The 27,869-nt window shown below is 45.5% G+C and overlaps 7 protein-coding genes across 7 annotated transcripts; 3 read left to right on the top strand and 4 right to left on the bottom strand.

Moving 5' to 3' along the window:
* Positions 1-245: 245 nt before the first annotated feature.
* BDW43DRAFT_316620 (cytochrome P450) lies at positions 246-2,112 on the bottom strand (the record flags this gene model as incomplete). Its single annotated transcript, XM_032048343.1, has 7 exons — positions 246-423; positions 481-647; positions 721-991; positions 1,063-1,360; positions 1,403-1,780; positions 1,829-1,991; positions 2,050-2,112. 7 exons carry the CDS (start codon positions 2,110-2,112, stop codon positions 246-248), a joined length of 1,518 nt encoding a protein of 505 aa, XP_031894479.1.
* Positions 2,113-3,546: 1,434 nt separating this feature from the next.
* On the top strand, positions 3,547-4,960 carry BDW43DRAFT_316619 (S-adenosyl-L-methionine-dependent methyltransferase; the record flags this gene model as incomplete). The annotated part of the gene is made up of 4 exons (XM_032048342.1): positions 3,547-3,892; positions 3,947-4,067; positions 4,144-4,583; positions 4,647-4,960. 4 exons carry the CDS (start codon positions 3,547-3,549, stop codon positions 4,958-4,960), a joined length of 1,221 nt encoding a protein of 406 aa, XP_031894478.1.
* A 5,464-nt stretch (positions 4,961-10,424) lies between these two features.
* BDW43DRAFT_316618 (FAD-dependent oxidoreductase) lies at positions 10,425-11,731 on the top strand (the record flags this gene model as incomplete). Its single annotated transcript, XM_032048341.1, has 3 exons — positions 10,425-10,502; positions 10,561-11,434; positions 11,493-11,731. The coding sequence occupies 3 exons, from the start codon at positions 10,425-10,427 to the stop codon at positions 11,729-11,731; spliced, it is 1,191 nt and encodes a 396-aa protein (XP_031894477.1).
* Positions 11,732-13,420: 1,689 nt separating this feature from the next.
* BDW43DRAFT_293523 (Zn(II)2Cys6 transcription factor domain-containing protein) lies at positions 13,421-15,288 on the top strand. Its single transcript, XM_032043832.1, has 3 exons — positions 13,421-13,961; positions 14,022-14,381; positions 14,449-15,288. The coding sequence occupies exons 1-3, from the start codon at positions 13,689-13,691 to the stop codon at positions 15,241-15,243; spliced, it is 1,428 nt and encodes a 475-aa protein (XP_031894476.1). The 5' UTR covers positions 13,421-13,688; the 3' UTR covers positions 15,244-15,288.
* Positions 15,289-17,211: 1,923 nt separating this feature from the next.
* Positions 17,212-19,450, bottom strand: BDW43DRAFT_238793 (carboxyl ester lipase). The gene is made up of 4 exons (XM_032039637.1): positions 18,758-19,450; positions 18,461-18,680; positions 17,797-18,394; positions 17,212-17,733 (listed from the first exon to the last, which is right to left on the bottom strand). Exons 1-4 carry the CDS (start codon positions 19,276-19,278, stop codon positions 17,483-17,485), a joined length of 1,590 nt encoding a protein of 529 aa, XP_031894475.1. The 5' UTR covers positions 19,279-19,450; the 3' UTR covers positions 17,212-17,482.
* Positions 19,451-20,705: 1,255 nt separating this feature from the next.
* Positions 20,706-23,180, bottom strand: BDW43DRAFT_304451 (Zn(II)2Cys6 transcription factor; the record flags this gene model as incomplete). The annotated part of the gene is made up of 7 exons (XM_032045605.1): positions 20,706-21,105; positions 21,166-21,351; positions 21,407-22,023; positions 22,082-22,162; positions 22,221-22,531; positions 22,612-22,958; positions 22,990-23,180. The coding sequence occupies 7 exons, from the start codon at positions 23,178-23,180 to the stop codon at positions 20,706-20,708; spliced, it is 2,133 nt and encodes a 710-aa protein (XP_031894474.1).
* Positions 23,181-24,288: 1,108 nt separating this feature from the next.
* BDW43DRAFT_238747 (enoyl-CoA hydratase/isomerase family protein) lies at positions 24,289-25,374 on the bottom strand. The gene is made up of 2 exons (XM_032039636.1): positions 25,117-25,374; positions 24,289-25,052 (listed from the first exon to the last, which is right to left on the bottom strand). The coding sequence occupies exons 1-2, from the start codon at positions 25,305-25,307 to the stop codon at positions 24,440-24,442; spliced, it is 804 nt and encodes a 267-aa protein (XP_031894473.1). The 5' UTR covers positions 25,308-25,374; the 3' UTR covers positions 24,289-24,439.
* Positions 25,375-27,869: the final 2,495 nt, after the last annotated feature.

The raw sequence follows: 27,869 nt of genomic DNA, 5'->3' as shown, positions 1-27,869 counted from the left end.
GAAAACTGCGAAAGCGGCCCAGAGTGTTTGTATCCTATATCTACATATTTAACGTTGAAAATTTGCCAGTCCGTCAATCCGGATACAGGTTAATAGCAACATGTTGAATGCCAGAGAGGTATTCTGAATTGTTGAATGTACAGATCAAATTGACTGAAGAAGGGGAGGGACGGGAATAAATTTGGTCTCCTGTGGGCGTCGCCTGGAAACACTCCCTCCCCTTTTTGTTTTTTTTTTCCCCTTGGTTAGCACCTTTCAACCGGGACAGCTTTAGTGTTCAGGATAATGTCCTGCCATACTGTGAATGTCTTCATATATTTCATCTCTCCAGACGGGTCCCACTGAGTCATACTGTCTGCTGGCACGAGATCAAAATTCCACAGTAAGCGACAAATGATAAGCCGTGCCTCGAGGTACGCTAGACTTTTGGAAATATGAGTCTGGTTTGAAGTTAACAAAAGTGGGGAAACATAAACGTACTATTTGCCAATACAGGCTCGAGGACCAAGCCCAAATGGTTGGGATGCTGCCCTTGTATCTCCGTGGTGCTTGTCCTTGTCAATCCAACGATTAGGGGAAAAGCTGTCAGGATCCTGAAAGTTGGCCGCATTATGTGTTGCACTCCATGATACGACGGACACCGTCACCTGCATTTGGGTTTTGTGAGTCTTTCTGCTGCACTTCCCACTGCAGTATCTAATGGATTCAATGAGGACTCACTCCGCCTGGTACTAGATGTCCGTCAATGAGGGCCCCCTCCTTAGGGACAGTCCTCGGCAACCCAATCGGTGCAGGTGGAAAGATACGCAGAGCTTCCTCGATACAGGCATTTAGAAATGGGAGTTTAGCTACATATTTTGAGCAGATTTCATCTTCATCCTTGAACGAACTGCGTATTTCAGTAGTGAGCCGGGTATAGGTGTTTTTGTCTCCCAAAAGATGGTAGGTAAGGGCAGACAAAAGACTTGCGGTTGTTTGACTACCAGCGAATCTGCAGATGCTGTTAGCCTACTCTATCCAGCACAGTGCACAATGGAGGGCAGGCTTTTGGAAGGCACTTACAGAAGAACGGCCGAGTTTACGAGTATTTCGTCTGCGGAAATCTCGCCTTTGATTTCCCTCTGCTGCATGATAAGGGACATGAGGTCTTTGCGAACAGTGTTCGCCTCTAATCGTCGCCTGGCTAGGCTTACACTAAGAATAAGATGTTTATCCATATGCGCCCGAAGTTTAACCGGGATGAACCCGATCAGTAATCTGTAGAGGATAGTCCCATGTCCAAATAAGCGCCGAATGGCTTGTTCAGAGGCACTTTCTTTCACTGTTTGACTTACTATTGGTGCCCAGTCATTGGATTCTCCTGTATTATATTAGATATGCCTGCATCACAGCGTCTTCTCACCTTCTTCTAGGCATCCAAGCTCCTCTCCAAAAATGAGAGCCAGAATAATATCCAATGTCGTTATCTTGTAACACTCGGCCATATTAAAGACTTCCTTCTTGTTTCCCATACAGTGAACAACTTCCATCAATCGCGTGACCTGTGCCTGGATAACATCTTCTTGCTCCAGTATTGCCTTCGCTGAGAATGCGGGAGCGATCGCACGGCGAAGGCGGGAGTGCGTAACCTCGTCTGCCATGTTCATGGGAAGGGCCTCAGGTAATCCTTTGACGGTGCCGACGTGAATTGCATCTTTTTGCATGCCTTGGAGATAGATATCCCGCCAGGCCTTCGCAGAATTGAAAGTGAGCTCATTTGGACCCACCCGGACCACAGGACCTGGGTTGGTTAGAGTAGGATATGGGCAATGAGCAAAATGCGACATACCGAATTTATCATGGAGTATCTTGATGTCCATCGGTCGCCTCGCCTGGAGAAGCGATCTGATGGTAGGGATGGATGATATAGCATTGAATTTTGGGCCAGGAAAATTGGCCAAAGCATGGAACCTCAGTCGGTAGATGACAACTCCTATAACCCACAGGACTCCCTGGTAGTTTATTAACATTTACGGAAATAAGAAGAATTGGATCGTGGAATAAACGTACTAGCAAAATTGCCGCTCCAGCCACGAGTGTGGCCTTCTCATAACTCGGTATCACATCGAACATCGTCTCGGGGTTGACTAGTTGCGCAGTGTAGAGATAGAAAGAAGACCCCCTGGTTTTATGAAGATTTGAACCGCAGATGGCCCGGTCATGGGCCAGCACATTTATAATTATCAATTTGTGAGACGGAGATATGGCCGGTCCTAAACATACGGATGGAACATCGCGTTACTGTGTTGGAACGCACCTAGCCTGCTGCTACCCCCTTGCCTTCTCCTTTTACATATCCTGGAGCACTGTATGGCCAATAAATTATCCCCTTTCCCTCTTCCCTGCCACGCTGCCTTGAAGACAAGGTTAGCTGGGTAATTCCTCTCTAAGACATCTGCAACTGTCGTTGCGTGAGTGTCTCTGCCTTTCTTACATTTACACCACTCAAAGCTTGGTGTTCGCCATGGAGATGACGCTATCCTCTTCTATTGTACACACTAATGACATCTATTGTTCAACTCTATTACACGTCATCTGCTTCAGATTTAGGAATTACTTGTAAAGAGCCGACAAGAATATGGAAACATCGCCACTGGGTCCTCTCAGACGCACAAATGCAGGGAGCCCGGTCACAGACTAACAAAATATGTGGATGTTTTATAAAATCTTTCACCTTCGTTCAGTCTATTCAACTTTATTGCATGACCTTTTGTATGTGAACCTGAAGCTGGTAGTAGTCGTATTGTAAGCCGCATTGTTGTGAGTTGAGCCTCGATCATATACTATAGAGCTTGACACGCCGAATTTGTTTCGTATAGAATCGGATTAATGGGAAATACTCCAGCTGTATAGAACCCTCTAGATTTTTAGGACAAATTATCAACAATGGAACCTTACCTGTGTTACAGCATGCGTAGCCCTCTTCATTAGGCATCTGTGACAGCGGATGATGTGGTCGTCAAACAGGTAAACGTCATCCCGGCTGTCCATACCCTCCAAATTGACTGTTTCTTTTTCCCTTTTTCCATTTTCAATTCGTTTTATTTTGTTTAATTTTCTTTTCTTTTCTTTTTCTTTTGGTCTCCGTAGTACAAACACCAATACTACAACTAGCATTGCCGTAGACTGAAACTGAGACATTCAGGGAGGCATGTTTCACAAACTTCCATCTCTTCCAATGAAGGTATTGAATTCAGGTCAAATCACACGCATCCATATCCGTCTATGCTAGTATTGCATAGATAATTACATGGGAGGAATACAGGAACTCTCTGCGTAGGTGGATTGTCTTGCCTCGTCAAACCCAAATCCAACGCACGTTTCTTGATTAGAAGCCCCTAATTTCGGAGAGAGGAGGGCATGTTATCATTTAAGTTATATATAAGTCTTTCTAATCCTCTTTCATGTCTGTTGGCAAGAGACGATTTGCATAACTAAGCTACCTCATTACTTCCTGTGCGCTCTACATACCAGTCGGTTCTGTCACACTTGATATCGCCATCCAAAATGGGTTCTGAAGACTTCTGCAATATCCCTAGCCTTGTAGATGCTATGAATAAGGTCACGGCAGCCTACAAATCCTCCCTGCTTCCTGACCCAGCTGCTTCACCTTCGCCAATCCTTTCGGAAACAGAAGTTGAGCGTCAACATTTGGCAAGCGCTGCCAGGGGACTTTTGGCTGTTGTGCAAGAGCCAAGGCAGGCTGTGCTTCAGTTGGGGCTGCAGGGTCCCTTGCTAGCCTGCATCCGAACAGCGATAACACTGAACATATTTGGTTTGATTCCGCACAATAGCGAGGGTATCACCGCTACAGAGCTCCAAGTCAAAACCGGAGCGGATAAAGCGTTGATTAGTGAGTACTCTGCCTCACATAGCGAATCTGAGTACCACTGATAGCTTCGGAAAGTTCGGATAATGAGGGCAATGACGTCCAGCAAGCTGGTTTTGGAGTTAGGCGAAGAGAGATATGCCCATACCCCGACTTCGCTAGCTTTTCTGTCTCCAGTGTGTGGTATATTTACTCACTTGTAAGTAGTCAAATATCAGTCGAGGTTTCCCACCACATGATCTCAATAATGGGCCCTGGATTGACCATTGTCAAAGGTTTGACGAGGGACTACCAACTGCTTGGAAGATACCCGAATACCTAGCTACCATGGGCTATAAAGACCCGAATGAGAATGGCATGACCGCTTTCCAATACGCGTTCCAGACACATCTCCCCTTTTTTGAGTGGCTTGGGGTACACCCGAAGCAACGAGAGTCATATATCACTGGCATGAGTTCGAGTTATCGCGGTGGGAAGAGTGTGGGACTCGCATATCCATTTGATATCGAATTGGCAGGTTGTACTGAGAATGAAGTGGTGATGGTTGATATTGGTGGAAATGCGGGACAACTTTTGGTGCAAATCAAGGAAAGGTTCCCCCAACTGTCTGGACGTATGATTGTTCAGGATCGTGCCGAGACACTGAAGGCAGCTCAGCAGAAACAGGGGATTGAGTATATGCCACATGACTTTTTTACCCCGCAGCCCGTTATTGGTACGCCACTTACTGGCCACATTTTGTATTTTGTTCGTATTCCTCGCTCTAACCATTTTATAGGTGCAAAAGCATATTATTTTCGCAGCATCTTCCATGATTGGTCAGACGCTTTCTGCCGCAAGATCCTACAAAATCTGGTCCCGAGTATGACACCAGGGTACTCAAAACTACTTATTTCCGACGCCGTGCTTCCCTCGGTTGACGCACCCCTGTATTGGGCGCTTATGGATATTCAAATGATGGGAATCTCCGGCCTGGAGCGAACGGAGAGACAGTGGCGGGACCTACTAGAGAGTGAAGGTTTACAAATCGTGAAAATCTGGGCTTCAAAAGCTAAAGATGAGTTCGTTATTGAGGCTGCCCTGCCATGTTAATGTTGCCTGCCTCCCACCTCCCCCCATCCCCCCCGGGACTTCCGAAATGGCCAGGGATAGCTAGTCATCTTATTTGTTTAACAAAGTCTGGATATATATCTCTGGTAAAGTGCGTTTCTCTGGAGGATTGATATTATCTAAACTGAACCAGTTCTAAATTGTACGCTTGTTCCATATTCAGATGCTCTCGCCGGGGGCTCAGGCCACGGCGTTATCAATACTGGCTACCGCCTCCTCTTTAGAAACAAGGATGACATAGTTAGATACTCTGAATATTTAAGCAGATGAAGTGGATAGCAGTCAGCTCGTACGAGACCTATCTAGCGTACTCACGAAGCAGTGGGTCCTTATTAGCATGAATAGGAATTCCATAGGTGCTGAACTATAGACGTTCAAATTCCGTATAGGATCAAATTGATTTCCAATCATCCAGATGTTGATCTTGTATATATCCCCTCAGGTCTTCAGAAGTAACCAAGTACAATCAATCTCCCTCTGAACGACAACAGTTCCCATTCCTTACGCTTGAAGGGGAAATAACAAGATGGGTAACATGCAAGAAGCTCACAGTAATTGTATGCGTTAAGTAATATATCAGTGGGTATAATAACATCTGTAGATCCTGGACATAGAATGAAGTCACTACCGCAGTAACATGCACATCAAATAGTCCTTTCACACCATAACCAATTAACCAGAGACTGGCCAGATTGCGCAGCATTCGCTAATTCCATATCCAGCATCGTAATAAAAAGCCTTTTCGTAAAAACAAAAAAAGAGCAAACGTAAAATGTCTTCTTTATCCAGAACAAATTCCTGTAAAGCCGCTAAAACATCCATCGCCGATTCCAACTTTGGTTCCAGTAATCTTCTCCGCAACGGGTCAAACTTGGACTGTTCAAGGAGGAAGTAAAACTCGGGTAGTAAGAGTCTGATAAAAAGCATGTAATCATTACACGTCAAAGCATTTCCGGTACACCTTTCTTCTCTTACCTTAATTGTTTATATTTTGTTGTGCGCTCTCTAAAAGCAAGGCTTGGAGAACTTTAATTCGTGACCCAAGCTGTTAAGGTAAAACACAGAACAAGTGAATGATTGCATGATTCATGGAAGAGGAATCACTCACGAAAACCGCTCTCCAAAGCTTCATACCGGGCACATCTACCTTAAATCGGCACAGTAAGCATAAGCGGAACAAATGGTAAACCTGCAGCGGGGCTGAAGTACAACAGTCGATGATGAGCTAGTTCCGAAGCCACCCATTCTGGGATCCAGAAAGTAGTTGGCATCGACACACTAGTGTGCCGTCAGGCAGTGAGAGAGGTGGAATCTAGCCCATGACCTAAATTCCACATTTAAGTTACATGTGTATTCTTCTTACCACTTTTTTATTTTCAATACCTTTACCATTGATCTGTACAAAACATTTTATAAAAGAAAGCAGTGCATCAAAACTAGATAAAATAAGTAATAAAAATTAATAGTCTGAATAATTCTATGACTGATTTTTTCCTATGATGGACTTTCTGAGTAGTGTGATAATGTAGAGTATACGATGTAAATATATATACATATCCATGCAGGCTAAACAATGCTAACAAAGCAACTTGGTAACTACTTCTAAAGTACTTGGAAACAGATTAATAGTGAACTAGTCTTCATTTTCTGACTCTAACTCACACAACTCTTGCTCTTTCTTTCTGATTTCATTCAGCTTTGTGAGTAATTCAGCCTTGAGATGCTGAATTTTTAACTCCTCTAGTCTCTGCACCTCAGTACCCTGAGATTGCTCATGTGAATTAGTAGTAGCAACTCTTTGAAGACTGGCTTGAGAGCTACTAGAAAAGTAATGTATAAGTAGGCTGACCATTGGGATGGGATGGGACGGGAATGGGAATTTTCCATCCCATCCCATCCCATTCTTGGCATCCCATCCGTTTCCCATCCCATCCCAAACATAGGGCTAGAACGGGAATCCCAATCCCAATTTTAAAGTGCGATAGGATTCCTATCCGGATTAATCTTAGAAACAGGATTCCCATTTTTGGCTTGGCATTATTTTGGGATTTTGGGATGGGATAGGATTCCCATTTTCTATCCCAAAATCCCAAAATCCCAAAATCCTATCCTATCCTGAAATTTCTGGGATTATCCTGTTCCAACAGTCAGAGTCCCTAATCCAACTATATAGATAATCCAGGCCATATAATAGATTGATTTTTAAGAAAGATTCTGAATTCTTTAGATATAGAGCCTTCAGCCATAAATTAAAGAATTATTCGTAGTAGTAGAAGATCAAGAATCAGTCTCCTGTCTAAATAGTATCTGTAGGTAGGCCGACTATTGGGATAGAATGGGACAGGAATGGGAATTTCCTATCCTATCCTACTTTCCCTCTTAGCATCCCGTTTCCCATTCCATCCCAAACGTAGGGCTAGAATGGGAATCCCAATCCTAATTTTAAAATGGGATAGGATTCCCATCCGGATCAACCTTGAAAACAGGATTCCCATTTTTGGCTTGGCATTATTTTGGGATTTTGGGATGGGACGGGATTCCCATTTCCCATCCCAAAATCCCAAAATCTCAAAATCCCATCCCATCCCGAAATCCCTGGGATTATCCCGTCCCAACAGTCAGCCTACGTATAAGTACTTTATAAGTAATTTTTAAGCACTTAAGGACCTTACCTAGATCTTGCCCGGGAGCTTCCTCGCTGGCTTTGACTGCCTCTTCGGCTGCCTCTTTGGCTTGGAGTTCTCTGTAATGGTCTTCCACTGCTAGATGACGGAAAGAATAGTTGATCCTGATCTTGAATATTTAACTCAGAAGAACTAGATTCTTCTTCTTGCTGAGCTACTTTTGAAGTACTTAGATTAATAATGTACTGGATGAAGCCATATGATGAAGACAGCTAGCTTCTAGTGTTTGTGTTGCATACCAGTGCCGAAGACCATAAGCAATGTACGCCCGATTTTGTTATATCTAATTTTAATGACCTATAAATATATATAAATGGTTAACGGGCAGTCTTAGAAGATTTAATAAGTACTTACTCCAGAATTACTTGCAGCAGTATTAACTGCTTTCCATGGCAATTAGATTTATCATGTATTTGCTCAACTGCATTTATACGCTTATAAACCAGATCAAGGATATGATTTGGAATCAAATATCAATATTTTTTAAGACCTGCAGCAATAACTGCATTCTTTTTATGCCGGGCCCAGTTTTGTATAGCTGGATGTTCATATTCTAGAAGTAATTAGTTCCTAAGTACTTAATAAAACGTTTAGTAACCAGCTAGAAAGTACATACAGATTAAGCATTCATACCACTTGTGATAATCCTCCTTAGATTCACAGTCTAGAAGTGCAGCCGTTCTTGCCTCAAGATGCTGATTTAAAGAAATTTTATGAATAGTTTCACAAACCGCTTGAAGAAAATGCACCCGACATAAAATAAGGCTATTCTTTAGAATCAGAGACGTGAATGATGGGCTGGGTCAATCTCTATTAAAAATAGAGATAATCCTAATACTAAGTGACTAGCAATTGCTTGATAAATACTTAGAAAGTGGTTATAATATAACTTCAATCCGCTTATCATCCATATCTGTTACCAAAGCATGAAGTCCGGTGCCATGTAAGGCACGAAAAGTAAGTCTTTACCAGTTAACTTATATTGTCACGGATCGAATAGCGATTCAGCCTGATGACTGTACAGGATACCCTGACTCAGGTGCATGGAAAATTGGCCACTGATGAGGAACATCAGGCCACACGACAGATTTGGTTCAAGGGGGATTCTGAATCCTTTAGACATGGGGCCTTCAGCTATAAATTAGCGAATCGTTAGTAGTAGTAGGAGGTCAAGGATCAGTCTCCGGTCTGAATAGTATCTATTGCCTGCTTTTTGACTTCTCTCTTTCCTTTAGCCTACGTACCCTTACCTAGTTGACAGGTCCTCTACCCTGTATAGTAGATCCACTGCGTATAGCTGCTATTGCTGACAAATCTCTGTCAACCTGTTTTCCGCAACATTTCGATACCCCCGTTGACGTGTGCAATCCTAAAATCTATTCGACCGTTTTAATTATGGACCACTCACTTGAAATCTTTGATAAGTACCCGAAAAGTGCATGTAATGCTCTATAGAACTCATCCTGATAGGCGGCCTTAAGAGGTCGCATCACTGCTTCTTTACCAAGCTGTGCTGCAAAAGATAGATTTCTCAATGAGGATTTCCTTAGCACAGCTTCCGCTAGCGCCTCGATGGTCTAATATTTATCCAATGGAAATAGGACAGAAGGATCAGTAAGATAGTAATGTACAAATCTGTTTAGATTAGCAAGACATTTTAAATAGTAAAAATGAGAGCATGTACCTGGCATATTGTCTGGTTAGAAAGATGTAGACAATATAATCAGCTCGGAAGTCCAGGGGCTCAGATAGGACTAATCCTATTCATAACATAACCTTATTCCTTCGTTATCTAGATCTCGAGGGATGCGCAGGTTTACTAGAACTTCACGTAGGATATTTCCTGCTGTACAAGTAAGTCTACGCAAGTCTATAAGAGACTGCTGAAATCCTGTCTGTGCAATATGTTGAAAAGACTATTCCTCATCATTCAGGGTCGAAATGACGTGGTGCTTCTCCACAGCACTAAAACCATGGACGATGTTACATTACAAGAAGACTTAAGTGGGGATTCCTGCTAACGTTGCCAGGATAGTGAGGTCGAAATAGTCATACCGCATGGATGACATGCGTAAGATAGTTTAACAGCCAACCGCTAGTATGCTGTTGATCACTTTTAAGAATATCCGTAAATGACAGGAAAACGGAATAACTTCACCAGCCCCATCGTAGTGGGGTTGAGCTATGTTATTCAATTGTTTGTTTGCCTGTCCCTCCCTATTCAAGAGGTATTAAGCACAACAATAAATTGGAGAGCTTCAGCATGGCAACTTGATGTGCTCAGGTACCACTAATGTATCTTCATCCAGTAGTTTTATTTAGACGGCTCTGTTTATTTCCGATTGTCCCCTGGGTAGCATGGTACTTTGACCACCACCGTAGTCGTAAGTAGTAGGTTGATTAGATAGAAAAGTTGGTTTCGCCCCTTCCGTACCGTAGAAGCTTCACATGTTTCTGCCTTGCACGGCTTAGCGAAGTGAAAGAAATTCCTGGCAGGATTTGTCCACGTACTCCGTTGATAAGGGTCCGGAACTATGTGCGACCCTCCGTCACAAGTTAGCAACATACAGGCTTCACTGCGGATTTATCAACGTCCTTATACCTGCCAATATGGAAGGTTAGGCGAGAAGACTAGTATAAGAATAATCGGTTCCTCTACGGAGTTTGGGTGCAAGTAGCAGCCACATGAAAAGCAAAGCGTATCGTCCACTAAGCCTACCTGATAACGACATCAGTCATATTACTGAAGGACCTTGATAATAATGGCTCCACAAGGATTTAATGTGCTGATTGTGGGTGCAGGCATTACTGGATTACTTCTTGCCCAGACTTTGAAGGCGGTATGGAGAAATCTAAACAGATGATGCGAAACGAAACAATTAATAGCCTACTTTGTAGATAGGAATCCGTTTTAGAATCTTCGAGAGTGAGGTATCAGCTGTCCGCTACAGACCACGCGAATGGGCAGTTGCTATACACTGGGCCCTTCCAATGCTTCGCGAGGTCCTCCCCCAAGATCTCTGGCACCGTCTAAAAGATACCCAGACAGATCCTCTTCAACTTGCTTCCAATTCCGATTATATTTCAGTTTATAATTCTGGTACTGGCAAGTTGTTGAAGAAGCTGCCAGGAGTGGGAATGCGGAGATTTTCTCGACGAAAATTACGAGCCTTGTGCAGTGAAGGTATTGCCATCGAATACAACAAGACCCTCACAGAGATAGTATATCAAAATGAACGAGGGGTCACCGCCAAATTTGGAGACGGCACGGAGTGTTCCGGAGATATCCTCATTGGTTGTGACGGTGCTCATTCCAAAGTCCGCAACCTTCTTTTTGGAGAAGCCAGTGCAAAACCAGTGTCATCGGGGGTGTCCCAATTTTCTGCCTCATTTTCCTTTAGTAGCGCGGCCTTTGCCGATTATATGCGGAGGGGGATCCCACTATCATCGGTTGGGTTAAACCCTAGCGGCGTTTACCTTTTAATCTATCTGCTTGAGACTCCCGAGCCCTCTTCCCCGGAGACCTGGATTTTTCAGATTAACTGGTCATGGCTTGGTCCACATGACCCCAGCCTCGATGATGCGGGGAGGCTTGCAAAAATAAAGAGCATGGCTGATACATTTTCGGAACCATTTCGGTCAATCTGCCTTGGAATTCCTGGTGATACCAGGATCTATGCAGATTCTTTACACTATTGGGTTCCTAGGCTCTGGACCCCTAATAGAGGCAGAGTTACCCTAGCGGGAGACGCGGCACACCCAATGCTTCAACGTGGGTACTGTATACCTATAGCTTAGATTCTCCTCACTGATGCTTTTCTGGATTATAGATCGTGGTCAGGGAATCAATAACTGTATCCGTGATGTCCTGGAACTTGCCAACGCTATGAAACTAGGTCAACAGGATGACCATGGCCTTATGGATGTGATATCATCTTATGATAGAGAAATGATCAGCAGAGGAGAGGTTGAGGTCCAAAGCTCCGTCAAGGATGCGCTTTTGCTCCATACATGGCATAAAGCCATGGAATCACCGTTTATGAAGATGTCTGTTGGTCCTAGGTTTTGAGGAAGTGACGGGTCATTTCAAGCAAATAATAATAAGAGTGTGGTTTAAAAGATAATTCCCGGGAACCCGTCATGCGGGTACTGTACAGGAAGGAGTCGGGAGCTTTTCTATGATATCATGACTATCGAGATGTAACATTACTGTTCATCGGGGATAAAGCACCGAACCCCCAGCGTATCCGGAACGGGTCTTACCAGAACTAGTCTTGTATCAATTCTGCTGCTAGGTATTAGTGATTCTCACCTAATTGACAGTCGTTCTGCCCTATATAAGCAGATCCTTTACAGTTGTCACTGAGGCATTCCCAGCTATAAAGAATAATTCATGATTAATCCCTATTGCGCAAGATATTCTACTCTCACATCAAGTGGCTTGACTCTCAAACTAACTACTAGACAGGCTGGGAAGGGAAGACTGTCTATATAATGGGTATAATTACAGGCGTCATAGTGGAATGCCTTGAGTGAGTACAACGTAGACTTAATTATTAATAGAAGCTAGCTAGGAAGATCCTCTACTTAGTGATCTTACTTTTTCCAACACCCTCTCTAGTTCTGGCGACTCTGACCTGCTTCGTGTCGGGCGAGCTTTTGAGAGAAGTAGAGACAGCTGATAGAGGGAAAGCTCTCCCCTACATCGTATGAGCTCAAGCTCCGAACAGCTGCCTCCAGTGCCAGGGATTGAATGGTGATTCCGCCCAAAAGCTTAGCAGTCCCCTCCATTAAACCCGGGCCCCTGTGTATGATCTAGACCTCGGCAGAAACATTTAGAGGGCCGAGGGCGGGCGGGACTTTGCTTGCCCTCGCCAGACCCTCAGAGGGCGGCTGTCAACCGCCCTTATCAGCCCTTATTTGCGGAAAATTTTCGTAACCTTTCCTAATTAGGATATGTAAAATTGCTCATTTACTTAAATATATTACTATTACTTACAGCTGTTTAGTTAATGTCAGAGCCTTATGGGAGCCTAAGGCATCAACCACGTGGCCTGACCACAATACCAAAAGAATCTCTGTATGGTAGATTTAGACCTTAAGACAATCGATCCCATACACGTGAGCTACAACAGCTCCATCAGTTAATATATTGATTTTAGTAAGCTACTTTGTTCTAACGTATTTCACTGGTGAGCAGGCCACACCAACAAGCAGGCCACCTCTGTATCCCATACTAAACAGTCACTTTTTAAGATCCAGTATCTCAACCACACCTTATCTAAAGTAATTCATATTTATATAACAATATATTAAAGTAAGATTTAATATCAGTATTTAGATTTTAAAGGATATAAGTCTATATATCTTGAGGTAATATATATTACAATGTATTTTTTAGTAGTTTATTTTATACTAATATTACAAGCACTTAAAATAAGCTATAGTTATATAAAGTAGAAAAACATGTTCTGAAAGCCTATATACAGCTTCTATAAGTATATTATTATAATATAGCTAATGATGGTTGAGATATCAGACCTTAAAAAGTGACCGTTTAGTATGGGATACGGAGGTGGCCCGCTCGTTGGGCCCGCTCACCAGTGAAATATGTTATTAACAGGTAATCTTTGTCACGGATAGAGGTTTAGGCAATCAGTGAATGAGTGGTAGTCATGTGGCCCTTTGTTCATAAGGGCAACACAACACAATAGCTTCATGTTTCTTCTCTTTTCCTCTCTTTAGCTTAGTCTCTTGGTGATAGACTACCTAATCAACTATTGATTCAGCTGAGTTCCTTACACAATAATCATTCTCGGGGGCTCTATTTGCCTCGTGTTCAAGCACTGCCGGGTGGAAGTCAATCCTCAAGTGGAACGGACGACGGTTGGATAAGACCACAGCAAAGAAATACGAGCTCTTGGCGAGATTGCCCGTTTCGAGCGGGTGACCCTCTTTCAGGCAGGGGCTCGTATTCTCGTTTCCTTTTCTTCAGCCAACTCCTTCGTCGACGTTGTCCCCCATCTATGCAACCCAAGCATTCCCTACTACCTCAGATGGTCAACACGATTATGCACAGTGATATCTCTCCGCACGGCGCTACTCACTGGGCGGAGGGAGGCTATCTGTCGGCATTCCGAGCCCAATCCGCACTAAGACGAACTACTGCAGGGCTAGACCTCCATCAGAGTGGGCCAATGGTGAGGGTACTTGGCCTAGCGCGGCGAGGAAGCAAGACTCGACGCACACATCACAAATCCAGAAGTGGCTGCAGGAATTGTAAAAGCCGGCGAGTCAAGGTACGAGCCTCCACGGGGCCGTGTCGCCGCAGGATACTGACCCTGCGCGAACTTCCATAGTGTGATGAAACCCGACCAGAATGCACGCGATGCCAGGTCTATGGTGTCACCTGTGACTACAATCTGGCCCAGTATAAGGATGCCAGACAACAATCGGTCGCCGCAGCCTCGCGCAACGGCCCGCTGCATCGCAATGCGTCCTTGGCATTCGATGCAATGACGGCCAATATCGACGCGGTGCTGCAGGTCGGCCTGAGCGACGAACACCGTCACCTTCCTGGCTCCTCGGGAGGAGACAATCTTGGCGTACTGGGCCTGGACATTCTTACCCACTTTTCACGAATGGTCGCAGTCTACACGCCGAGGTTCGCCCACTTGAAGCAGGTCTTTCGAGAACGTACCTTCTACATAGCTCTATCGGTATGATTGGCCGATCCGTTTACACCCTCACTGGATAGAAAGCCCCCGGACCAACCGTGTGCTCTAGGAACCCTGCCTCTTATATGCTATGCTAGCGGCAGCGAGCACCCACAGAACCAGCGTCTTGCCATCCGATCCAAGTCAGAGCATGGTCGCCGCGCAACTTCGGCACGACGCGGCACGGATGTATCGACAGGAGCTACAATCACCCATCGGCCGGCACAACATGGACGTGTTGATGTCGACCTGTATCCTCATCGGCATGTTCTCCTTTTTCAAGGAGAGGATAGACCCAAGCGAGTCCTGGGTGCTGTCAGATGACTCTAGCGCCATGAACTGGCTGTCTGTCCAAGGTGGACTGCGATGTCTCATCGAACTAGTCAACCCGTGGCTCAATGAAAGCATCTGGAGTGACGCATTCAAAGTGGCCAGCACCTACGAATTCTACGACGACCACCGAATGGGCCGTGAAGACCTCGATCCGGATCTGGCCGACCTATGTGACATCAACGACGAAACCACCGAAGAAACGAACACGTACCACTGGCCCCTGCGGATGCTGTGCCCGTTACTGCGGATGCCTCGGCATCAGCCGGAAGATTCTCGCATCACCAACTTCATGGGCCGGCTGGAGCCGGGTTTCCTCGTCTTGCTGGGGGCCAAAGATCCGCGTGCCCTGCTTTTATTGGCATACTGGCTAGCGCTCATGTGCTCGTCCGTCCATGAGTGGTGGGTGGATGCTCGAGTTCGGTCCGAATGTCAGGCGATCTGTATGTACCTGGAATGGCATGGCGATCAGAGAATTGTGGATTTGCTGGAGTTTCCGGCTACGGTTTGTGGGTATCGATCAAAAATGGACTAGATCGAAAGCCGCGTGTCCCAGTGCTCCTGTATTGGTTCGACTTTTCCCCGTTCACTATACATACATACATAGTCTACAGTGGGGGGGGGGGGGGGGGGTGCAAAAGTATAGTCACCAGCTTTTCGTGTTAAAACCACTAAAATGACCGCCTTCCTATTTAGTGTAACGGGCCTCTGCAGATAAAATCGCCTGAGCATGATGAGGCATAGTATTAGATAGATTCTGCAGACCCCTCTTTTCTATCCCGTGCCAGGTCTCCTTGGATGTCTCTATTGCTCCTCGAGATATAGGATCCGTACTAGGTCCCGTTTTAGATCGAAAGACAAAGTCTAGGGACGACCTTGATATTGGTGAAGTTGTATCTAGCATACTGCCGTTATCTCGTGAATAACCATAAATTTTAAAGACTGGTGATATTGGTCTGGGAAATCCCGAGAAGTATTGTAAATGAGTTACTATGCGTCTGTAACGACAACCGTGTCGTCTGCCCGGAGGGTCTATGCACTGATGACAAGAATGCATTTGAACCTGACCGGCCTAAGAGCTCCCCTTCAGCCGAGTCACCTTTGCCGGAGGCATCGCTGTCAAAGATGGAGGTTTGATACCATTGGCTTAACTGTGGGGTATGGGAGTGAGTTCCCTGTCGCATCTGGTGAATATTCTGCGAGCCCAGATTGTTCATACTAGGACTAGTTGACGAAGGAAATTGGGAGGTCCCGCTAGTTGATCAGTGGTGAAGGCCAGGAAAGTTCTTCCGACTCATGAAAATAGTATCTGGATCACCCCGATTATGTCCTTTCTCGCAATTTGCAATGCTCCCCAAACCGTGGTGGTGTGGAGAAGCACGCGAGAAGTCAAGGGCTGTTGAGGGGGGTTCATGAGATACCTTGCGTAGCAGAGGCATAATGTACGGTCTGGGCTTTTAGTAGAAAGCTTACATCAAGGTTATGCTGGTTTCCTCAGATCTGTTGATCTAATCAATCTGAATGCGTCATCTGCATTCAGCTTACTGCAATCAGAATCCATTTTTCTGACACTAATTAATATCTAGAAGAGGGATATACCTGTTATTTAGTTAATTATATTATTATATATAAATTAAGCAGTAGATAGTAACTTTACCTCTATAGATTACTTCTAGTTAATAAATATTATAAATAATACTCTAATATCTGGTAATGTTCCCTGCATGTCAGGCGCACGCTCAAGCTCGGGATAGCGCTCATAAATAACTGCTTTCATAATGACTCAGAGATTCTAAATAAGGTTAAGATCAGGCAAGGAGGGAGGCCATACCATAATCTCTATACCTATAGTATTAAAGCAGACATTTTATAAGGCGCAAACCATACCTCATATACATGAGGTATAACCCAGGCAGTAACGCCTCCACACGCTGCTTCAAGGTCTTCTTCTAAAGCAAAAAGACTAGTGCGTTTATCAAAACGAAGGCCACCCTAAAATATATGCTTTGCACCTTTCCCACAGCATATAGTATGGACATTATGCTTAATTGTTTGACAAGCAGGACTGTTAAATATATATAAAGACCGCATGCTTTTACCTCACTCTAGTGAGCATTTATCAGTCTACCTAACGCGTCTCCAGCCTTTAGGTGTATAGCAAGTGTACTGACGGGCTCAAACAAGATATTTAGTAGTGTTTTCTTCTATAATTTCTGGAGACCTTTTCTGTCTCTACTTTATAGAACATATTTGCAAATAGTATCAATTAAGATTTGATTATTGATAGTATCTTATAGTTTACGCATCTTTGTATAAGAATCTTGGCTAGAAAGCTCTGATAGATATTCTTGTTCTTTATTTAAAAGTACTTTAGAGCGATCACTACATGGTAAAGTTGCCTATTTTTTTCACATACTCTCTGCTTGAGAATAGTATAGCAAATTGCTGATTCTGAACTTCAGCATGCTTTTTTCATATTTGCTTATACCACCAGCCCAGCCAATGAAGCCCGCATATCTGCGCACGCGGAGTAGGATATGTTTCCTTTCTTTGAGACATTGAGAATTATAGAATAGAATAGTAGGCTTGCTTAGACGTGTACGCGATCGATTATTTTGACTGGCAGAATAATAGTCCAATAAAGAAGGTAATCATTTTAGTGGGTTTGGCGCGAAAAGGGGGTGACTGTATATACTTTTGCACCCCTCCTCTTGTAGAAGCTCCATCTAACCGCCACGGCGATTTTTCCACGAGATTTTCAGGCTGTACCGCCTCTACACGCCATTCTCAGGTTCCTCTATCAAGGCAAGCAATTTCTCACACACTCCAGCCAGAGGGTCCGGTCGTACTTCTGGCCCGGTCTCAGTGATCCATGCCACCTCCGAGCGAGGGCCATATACGGGGAAACCAGACGGTGTAGTCGTCGCATTGCGCGCCGCGATAAACCGCAACAGGTAGTCTTGCATTTGCCAAATAACAGGGGTACTGGTCACGGGAGTGGTGGCGTTGTTGACAAAGAACATGTCTGCGAGAAGTTAGACCAACAAGCACCGGGTCCCGACAGTTCGAATGGACGGGTTCCACGTACAGGACAGATCCTCGGCATGGGTTGCCGGGGGGATAGCCATCACATATCGATGAGTGATGTCTGGATACGCGGCGGCCACATTCTGAGCGTGGCAGCCGTATATGATCGACGTTGCCCAGTCCCAGGCAAGCTTCGCTGGATTTGACGAGGGGAACGGAAACAAGTCTTGGATTTGTTGTATAGTCCGGTTGCTGGCCGTGGTGAAGACCGTCCGAACCAAGGCGGGGAATGCAGCCGGCATGTTGTTATCGTTAATCAGATTCATTCCATCGAGTGCCATGTTGCCAACCAATAATTGCCGTAGTGGTTGGCGGTACGCTGCGTCGCTGTCCTGGAGAAGGACCATCGGTGCGTCTCTAATATATCTGCCGTCTGGTGCTGGAGCAAAGCCAATGCTGGGTCCGAAGGAACCGCCGCCAGCGCCCGCGGGAACTTCGCTGATGAGATGGTGGTTGGCTGCTGCAAGGACCTCTGGCGAGGCAGACCGTAGGCATTCTAGTGACGTGCAGTTCGTAGCCACAAGCACATCTTCATATATTTCCTGCCTCCGCTCCATGACGTTTCGGCGGGGCATAAGCGACGGGGAAGAAATGATAGCCTTATGGTGGGTTAGTTCTCGTCAAGGCTCATGATATTCTTCCGGTGTATTTTTCTTTTAACGCACCTGAGAAAATGGTAGCTTCCGGCCTCCTCTGTCTGCCACAAGGAGGTAATTCAAGAGCCCAGCACCTGAGCTTTGCCCCATTGCCGTGATTCGGTCTGGGTCCCCTCCAAACTTGGATATGTACTGTTTGGTCCATTCAAGGGCCGCTTCGCTATCGTGGATACCAATGTTGCTGTCCATATCCTCATCCGGAGAGGCCATCCATCCATACAGCCCAAGTCTATCTCCATCATATACAAGTCAGCCAAACCACGTCACTGTCTTCCAGGGATATGGACAAAGGATAAAACACGGCACCTGTAGTTGCTCGCGACGAAAATAAACTTCTCATGATGTCCCTTGAGCGCATTGAACAACCCCATCGAGTACCCATAAGTAAGAGCTGTATTATCTTTGCTTCCAAAGGCATAGGCTCCGCCATACAGCCAATGGATCACCGGCACATTGTCTCCCTCCTTGACGCCCTCGGGGACTTGCACATTCAGGAACAGGCAATCCTCCTGGCCCCAGGTGGTACCGTTGAAACCCGGGAATGGGGCGACCGCGGGCACGCTGTTGACGCAATCCGTCGACAGATACTCACTTCCATGAACGACGCCCTCGTGCTGCGGCGGTGGTGTTTGGGGTTTACGAAAGCGTCGGTCTCCAGTAGGTGGTTGGGCAAAGCGGATATTGTTGTAGTTGGCGACCTGTAGGCCGGACGAGGTGGTATTCACGAAGGTGGGTGCGTGGACCGCGTAGCCCAAATTGATGTTTGGGAAACTGGGAGTCGAGCGAATCGCTGCAGCCACCGTGATGAGCAGTGGGAGGAGAAACATCCTGACCGAGTGTGAGCACAGAAGACGATGGTAGTGAACACAGATGCCCAGGACGAGCTCAACGAGATATATATATGTTGTTGGTTGTTCATATTGGCATCTCCCAGCAGATCATGCCGGCTGAATCGACACGAGCCCAATACGGCCGTATTGACTTTATACGAGGGTACGACCGTCGCAAACTGACCCACCTCTGAATACACTTGTTCGTGATTCCTTTCTCCACTCAATTAAACTCTTATCTGGTTCACAACTTAAAAGCACTTGTTCTCACCTCCATTCTCTGTTCGAGGATGTCAAATTTCATTTTGGCTACAGCAAAGGGATCCAGGGGTCCGGGGGAAGAGGAGCTCTTCCAACGTCACACCCCGAGAACAGTGGATTGAGTCTCGCAGGTAGGTGGTCAAGGGCAGAATTTTCTTTTTCCTCTTTCTGTTACTTCTTTTTTTCTTTTTTTTTGTGGCCCTATCCTGTGTTCAGCCCTAGGGATCTTGAGAACGCCCAACGTCTTATTCTCTGTTCCCCACTCCTCCTGTTGGAGACCTACCATATTCGGTATGGTCACGTGCCGTTGCTTAGTCACACATATAGATAAACAGCCTGCAACCACAACACAACCACAACCACCACCACCACCCAAACCAAAGAGCACACAGGTCACATGAAAGGGTCAGATAGGATTGTAATTAATACTTGATGTAGTACAAGCTAGGTGCCGCAATACCATGGTCACATGACTAAGTTAGATCCACCTCGGCGTTAAACGGGCCTATCCGACCTGTAACCTGCAAACCAAATGGGCGTGTACACAGGTCACGGCACCTCTCCTCAAGGGTCTGAGATTCAGTCTCTAAAAATTCTATTTCTTATTTAACAGCCTTATTCATTGCTTTCTTACAGACTTATTTACTGTAAAGAGAGCAGAATTCACTGATTTATCTTTTCTACTATACTACTATTTAAGTCTAATATTATTATAGTATCTAGGAGAAGTATTTTCTATTTCTCCAACAGAATATGGAGAGTAAGTCTCTGCGGACCAGCGGCCTGTTAGATCCCATCTGATTCCATTTACTATGCCCTGTTTTCCACATATCTTCGACAATCCGATTGAAGAGGCGCTCTCAATTTCTTAGTCCACGTCTATCTTTCTCCGCTCCTCTTACCTAATTGTAGGACAAGGTGATTCTCGAAATTGATATGAAACTAATGGAGCCCTTCGAACAATATCCCAATAGATTCGCGTTGTCTGAGGTCTTGCGTGTATCTGCAGAGGGGTCGGACTTAGGGAACATCAGTTACCTGAGCGTGATGTCCGGTTCGAAAGCAAATAGCCTGTCACACATATGAAGGACGATTAGTAACTTGAAACTGAAACCACGTTCATCAAGAAGAAAACACCATAGAGAGCCAATGAACAAAGGCATTCAGAATTGAGTGTAAACGTACCCGTCATTGTCGAATAATCCGCCGGCTGTTAATGGGGCAAAGGGACTCAACATCGTCGAGAAGACATCAAATATCTCCACATCATCCTGGCGCGCATCGTCTGGCACTTCTGGAGTAGAGCCGATCGTGGAACCAAGCGAGGTGTCGGCCGCATCACCCCCACGGACTGTGGCGGGAGCAAGCGTCTGATTGTAAATCTGGCTTTTTGCCTTGGTAAACATTCTGGAAAGTATTTCGGCGCCGAAATATACGGTTTTGAGCTCTTCAATAACCATCATACAAAATTCGAGGTTGTGGCGGCCCATTCGTTGCACCAGCTGTTTTTCAGAGGTGGTGTCAAGGAGATGGACTTGCAATGCGGGAACCAATGCAATGCAGCTAGCGATACTTAGCATCCCACGTTTCAATGTCTTTTCGAATCTCTGACAGGGCACGTACACCATCGCTTGCGTACTGCTGATCATATCAGCACTGATCATGTTGCCGAGGATCTTGTTGGTGTTGGTCGCGGCGTCTTTGGTCCTCCGCACCACAGTGGATGTCCATTCGTCCGCAGAGACATCGGGCCAAGGTATCTCTGGCTTATCAAAGATAAATGGCCGGTATAGGATCAGTATAACGGACCTATAGAGTGTCAGCCTATCGAAAACTAACAAAAAGAAATCGGAATCTCAATTACTCTAGATATAGCTCAAGGTGGTACGCGTGTAAGGAGACAACATGACTTTGTCGGTGAGCTATGGCGTAGTCTTTGCGAAAATAATACTGTCGGATGTTATTGTCTATGTGCTGTATTTCACTCCTACTGGGTGGCGTCCGCTCCGCTCGATTTTGCCATGAGAGAATCTTCGCTAATGAGACCGTAAGTGTCAACAGCTCCGTCCACAGTTTGGCTAAGTCCCCGGTGCCTTCAGGAAGGTACTTTTGTTGAATACTCTCCGGAATCCCTGCGAGGAGGCTACCAGAGTCATTGGAGTCTGGCATCGGGGTACTGCAGTCAGCTAGATTGATGCGCATAGGCCTGCCCATGCCGGCAGAGAACCACGCTTCACGGTAAAAGCAGCTCCACCAGATCTGCCGCCATAGTCTGATATCGCTCATGGAAATGGCTTTACTGTGTTTTCGACTGCTGTCTGGCTGCCGATGTAGCCCTATCGTTTGGCATAGACTGATGGCAACGCCGTTCCAATGCCAAGACCCGACCCTGTCTTCAGTGTCCGAATACCAGAAGCCCATCAGGAGTACTGCCTGAATGAGAGTAATCTTCCTTCTTTCATATTCCGCGTCATAAAGAGCCTACTTGACTTTGGTTAGCTAGCGCCTTTTGTTCAAGAGTGTCTTATCGAGCCAGAACCTTAGCTCGGATATACATTGCACGCTTCATCTCTTTTCGAGAGGAAAAGTTGGCGGCTTTTAAGGTGCTGTCATCGGCGAACTATATCTCATGTTAGGATGCCAACGAGGGGAAGTGAGGGAATGAACGAGACCCATACATTTGCGGCAGCTAGAAACATGCTCCACAAGAGATGCAGGCTCATGTCGTTGCGTGCATTCTCAAACATATCGAGAAATGAACGAGCATCGACAGCTGGGAAAAAAGGATGCACATAGTGGAAGTACGTCCGTATGATCATTTCGCAGACAGCAGGAGTAGGCAAGTCAAAGACGCCCTTGTAGCGCAGGTAATCGATCGTTCCCTGGTCGATATGTGTTGGGCTAATTCGTGGAACGAGGAAGTGACCGCTCTTCTCCCTTGGCTCTGGTTCGCAGATGTCGACTACCAGGCCAACGCCCCGAGGGTCGCCTACATGATCGAATCAGCATCATGGCGGGCCATCGCTGGCGCAAGGATCCCCTAATCCCAGCTAGATATCTGATTCTCACCGTATATGGGGGAATAGCACTTATCTGGAACGTCTCCATCCGGTCGTGACGTACCCGTATTACCTACATTATGATGGCTGAAATGCTCGTTGAACGGATGGTAAGGTGTTTCGGTGCCATCTCCTGTATCTTCAACCGACGGAGCTGCGGGGCTCCGTCCGCTCCGCACAGATAGATCCTCCGACGCAACGAGGCGCTCGGGACCGGGTGAAAAGCTGCGATCTTCCAGCGGAGCACTCCGTACCGCGGGACTGCCATTTGACACCGAAGAGACCGCGCTAAGACGGTAAGACGACGATTGCATTCCAAGTCTGCCACGGCAGCTCATTAGCGTGTCTGCCGAGGAGCTCTCCGGTCTGAGGTTGACACGTCGCTTACTTCAATCTCCTACTCTCCCGCGGCATACATGAGACATCATCTAAGGAGCAGTTGGCGCAGGGTTGGCCAGTTTGTGGGAGACTGCACCTTACTTTACGAGCGTGGCATGACTCGCAAGCTACGGGTGCTCGTTTTCTGGACCGTCGTGTTCTGCCGGAATTCCGCGTGCTCTCCACTGAAGAACTGGGCATCATGAAAGTGAGCAGTCGGGCCTTTTGCAAAATGAAGTCAGTACAGCATATTCAGCACCAATGCGGGAAGGTTGCCGCGGATAAGTACTTTGGGGTAGAAGCGGTACACATGCTGGGCCTCGGCAACGGGCAAGCCTCCGCACAGTTGCCCAGTAAGGTTGTCTAGTTGGCGGTGGTTAGCCGCAAAGCTGGCCGCGACTGCCGAGGCCTAAGGCGACTAATTCTCACTGAGCTTCAGTCTCTCCCGTCGCAGTTGAATCTCATCCACTTTTTCTGGCATTTTCCACATCTTAACTGGCTTATGAGAGCGAGGATTGAACACTAGCTTCTTCCAGAGCGAACTGTAATAAAGAGCCTAAATGGAACAATCTGAGGCTTTGAATGTTAATTATGCCGAATCTCTCGGACAATAGAGCTTCATGACCGGTAGACTTACATTGATCTTGGTAATTAATTTGTCTTTATAAATTGCTGGCACCTAGTGAACACCCTGCTGAGACACGGCTGGCCGTTCGAGCTCATCGCCTACGCCGAGACGTCTGCTTTCAACCTCTTGTTCAATAACTTCGAATCCCAAACGTATCTCGTAATAACAAGGATTTCATAGCTTACAAATTTCTGCATAGGCCATATCGAGCCGTCGCCGGGACAAAGCTACAGTTGTGGGAATGATTTTAGTTACGCCCGACTACGTATACTAAATTTATCCAGGCAAAATGATTGAAGCTGTTGTAGGCTCGCTACGACCTATAGACACAGAGTTTGAACGTCGAGCTCCCACATTCATGCTTAGGCTACAAGTCAAGGACCTTGTTGCTCATGTCGGCCTAATGGAAGCGAACAGAATTTCGCTTGATGAAGTATTATTTCGAGCCTTTAGTCGCGCCATCACTTTTAAATAATAGCAGATTGGCCTGACAGTAATCTCGAATTGCACCCGTAGAGGCAGTATTGAAGATCATTATTGAGTGCCGCATTGTCATAAACGAGAAAAAATGCCTTGCTACCCATATCGCTGTAGCCTAAGCTCCTCGTGGTCTTCTAAATCTAGAGATATGGACAGATGACGCTCTGGGAATATTTACACTTAGAAAAGAGAAGGTAGATTGCGAAATCTTGTACAGCGAGGTAAAGAGTATAAAGACACGAACACAGCCCGAAGCTACATGCAAGACGCAGTGCAAACGGAGGCCTGAAAACTAAGCGCTGATTTCCAGGAGCTTAGCACTATCATGCGTCGGTCATAGTTCTCAACAAATTCAGAGTCGAGATGTCTTGCTCCTGGACAGAGCCTCGCTCATCTTGGCCTGTGGGATGCCCTGGCAGAAACGGTCGAGGCCACCGAACATTTCGAGCGGTGCTTGCTCGTCCTGCTCCCTAACCAAGCGACGACGCATGAGAGCCTTGGTCCCCAGAAGGCTTGACTTCACTAGATGATCGCCGAATGTCTGCTGCAGGTAGCCCATCACCTGTTCGCGAAAGTCGCCTTTGCCCTCAAAGACCTTATTCACAAAACCGACCTGAGCCAACTCGCTGACAGGGATCTTCCTGCCAAGAAGGAGTGCCTCGTTTGCTTTACCATGACCCATTCGCTGGACAAATGCGACACTGGAGCCGCCTTCAGCAACGAGGCCGAGAGACGTGAAAGGAGTCATCAGATAAGCGTCGGATACCGCGTAGATAAAGTCTGAGTGAGATATTAAGGCTGCAGAAAGTCCAATAACAGGCCCGTTCAGCGCAGTGACAAGAATCTTCGAATGGCTGTAGAACGCTCTTGCCACGTCAACGTTGTTGTTGACCAACTTGGGAAGCCAGTAAGGGCGAGATAAAATCTCCTCCATAGATGGAGGTTTCCCTTTAAGATCAGCCCCGCTTGAATCTGCATCAGCATCTCTTCACAATTTCCACCTTTTGCACCAAGGGGAAGAGAACTTACGCAGAGAAAAAGGGGCCTTCGCCAATCAAGACAGTAACGTAGACGTCCGGATTTTCTTCAGCTTCTCGAAGCAAGCTTGCAAGGCGGTAATACAGACTCTGCGTCAAGGCATTGAACTTTGTTGGGTTGTTCAGCGTAATAACCGCAAAAATGCCGTTGATGTCGAGGCGAACAAGATCTTCTTCAGCCATGGCTCAATAGTGTTGCTCTGTTTGATGATAGAGAACGAGAAGTCTTTGAGAGATGTGCTTATGAGGCCTTGAATTATGGGTTGTTATTGATTCTTTTAAGTTGTTTGTTCAGCAACCTACTTCGGCTGGAGTTCCCGCGGCTACTGAGTGGGTACCTTCAGTGCCGTGGAAAATAGCCTCTATCCCCACCTCGGTATGAGTAAACATCGCTTTCGAGCAAGCCCGAGCTCGCTGAGCACTTCCTGGAACGACAGGATGGGGTAAACATTTGATTTTGTTCGGACCTTTTGCAGCTATAGCAACCAACATACCGTTTCGGCCCATCGGCCATAACGTCTGATTTTCGCCATGGGTCTCTGGCCTCGGCCTGATACTAGGGTTGAGCCTCAAAAATCTACATTTCATGTGGCATGTAGGTTTTGAATTGCCTTCCCTTCCTCCCAGGAAAATCTTATACTGTGTCTTCCAGCTGCTTATATTTGTCCAGTCCAACTTCTCTATACTAAATATAGTAATCTTCTACAGTGTCACTGCCGTGTAGACAGGAATCTCTGATTCTGATATTGCAAATATCAATTCTTTCTTTAACTATCTATTAGGGTCTTTCTTAGGTGTCTATATTCTCTTAGGGATCTATCTAGTAATATCTCTATTATTTCAGAACTTAGTTTAAGTATCTTAACTATCTTATCTGTCTCAGCTGCCTTGTTTGCAGTTACCTTGTCTGTCTTAGTTGGCTCGGGTGCCTCTAGGCCTCGCCATAACCCGCGGGTTATCAAACATAATAAATATACAAAAACCTATAACCTGCATAGTTTATGTATTTATAGGCTATATTTTTTAGTATTTACTTTACAAGTCTGTTTTCAGAGAAACTAGGGTTCTAAGAGATTATTGAGCCAAAAATATATTTATAGACTATTCTTAACTAACTTTATATTTATCTAAAAGTCTTGATCACTTCCTTATTCTTTCTGATGCCTGCTGTTAAGTACTAGACAGGGATAGATCAATCTAATTATTATTGTCTTCCTGCAGTTCATGTACTCTATTATCTTCTGGTTCTGAGTAGACTTGTTAGGCCCAGCCCACGAAAACCGGCCCAACCCGGCCCAACCCGCCAAGAAATGGGCTGGGTTGACCAATACAATGACCCGGCATGGGCCGGGTTTCTTCCCTGGATGGCCCACGGGTCAACGGGTTAGCCCGCAGGTTGCCAAGACAAAAAATACTCTAAATATATTATTTACCTATAATAATATAAATAAATTACTATATTATAAGACTGTATTATATAAAGAATATAAATTATTACTATAGTAGGAAAGGATCTACAGTTATGGGCTCCTGTGGGTGGTTCACATATATATATCTTGACAAGTGGGTGGTTTGTATATCATCTTAACCCGGCCCAAACCCAACGGGCTGGGTTGAACAACCTCAAAAACCCGGCCCAACCCGCGGGCCTAACAAGTCTAGCTCTACTGCTTATACATCCAATCCTTATATATATATGCCCATTGATAGCATAGTTTAGCTATTTCCTCAGTTAATTAAGATCTTTTTTATGCTCTCCAGTGGCCATATCTAGACCTCGCCATGACCCGCGGGTGACCCTCGCTACCCGACCCTCAACCCTCATTTTTGAGGGTCGAGGGTCCTAGTTTCCTACCCGCAGGTCGGGTCTGTTATATGTTCCTACGGCAGACCCTTGGGACAAAAGGGAAAAAACTGAAATTTCATGTTCATGCTAGTATTCTGCTGGCAGATACTTACATGACTTGCTTCGTTTCACCGGTTAGTTACTTATCCTGAGCATTACAGGTGCAAGCCCTTGCTCAGGTTATTGTACACAGGGCCTGTATAATTGGGGTACTGGTATTGATATAGATTCTAAATAAGAGTTTATATATATCTCTATAGGATAATTGAATTATTTTTATCTCTATTCTTTCTATTCAAGATAATTAGATTCTCTGGTGCTTTGCCTTTCTCAGGGTCTAAGTGTTAATTGCAGCTTAGAGAGTTACAGATAGTGGAGAAATAGCATACTACAGTGCTGCAAGTAACAGAAGCAGAGAACTGGATTTCTATTAAATAATCTACTACTATATATAGAGATTGATCACTGGCTTCTGAAGCTATTAGAATACAGTAAGGATTTTACTGCAGCAGATAGTATCTTATAGCACCTGAGATTAATATAGTAGCACATGTAATTATATACTAGTTAACAGGTCTTCTACCCTGACTAGTAGATATCCTTAACAATAATAGTATTAGAGAATATATTATTTATATAAAGATCAGTAATCTCTGCCTTATAAGACTTAAGATTAATTACTGGACAAGGCATGATAATGGCTTGTATAATAGAATCTAACTCTTGTAGAAGTAAGCTACACTGCTGGTTTTAAGAGATCTGAGCTCCAAGTAGGGCGGGCAGCAGGGCGGTAGACAAAACGATTATCAGTGGCGGTTCCGACCACCCACCGCCTTCCGCCGGTGGGTGGTCGGCAGCCTAAAGGAATTTTCAGCCTAAAGGAAGAATATGAAGCAATT

Source organism: Aspergillus alliaceus (genome assembly GCF_009176365.1).
Source record: "Aspergillus alliaceus strain CBS 536.65 unplaced genomic scaffold BDW43scaffold_79, whole genome shotgun sequence".
NCBI lineage: Eukaryota > Fungi > Ascomycota > Eurotiomycetes > Eurotiales > Aspergillaceae > Aspergillus > Aspergillus alliaceus.
This window is presented reverse-complemented; position numbering and strand designations above follow the sequence as displayed.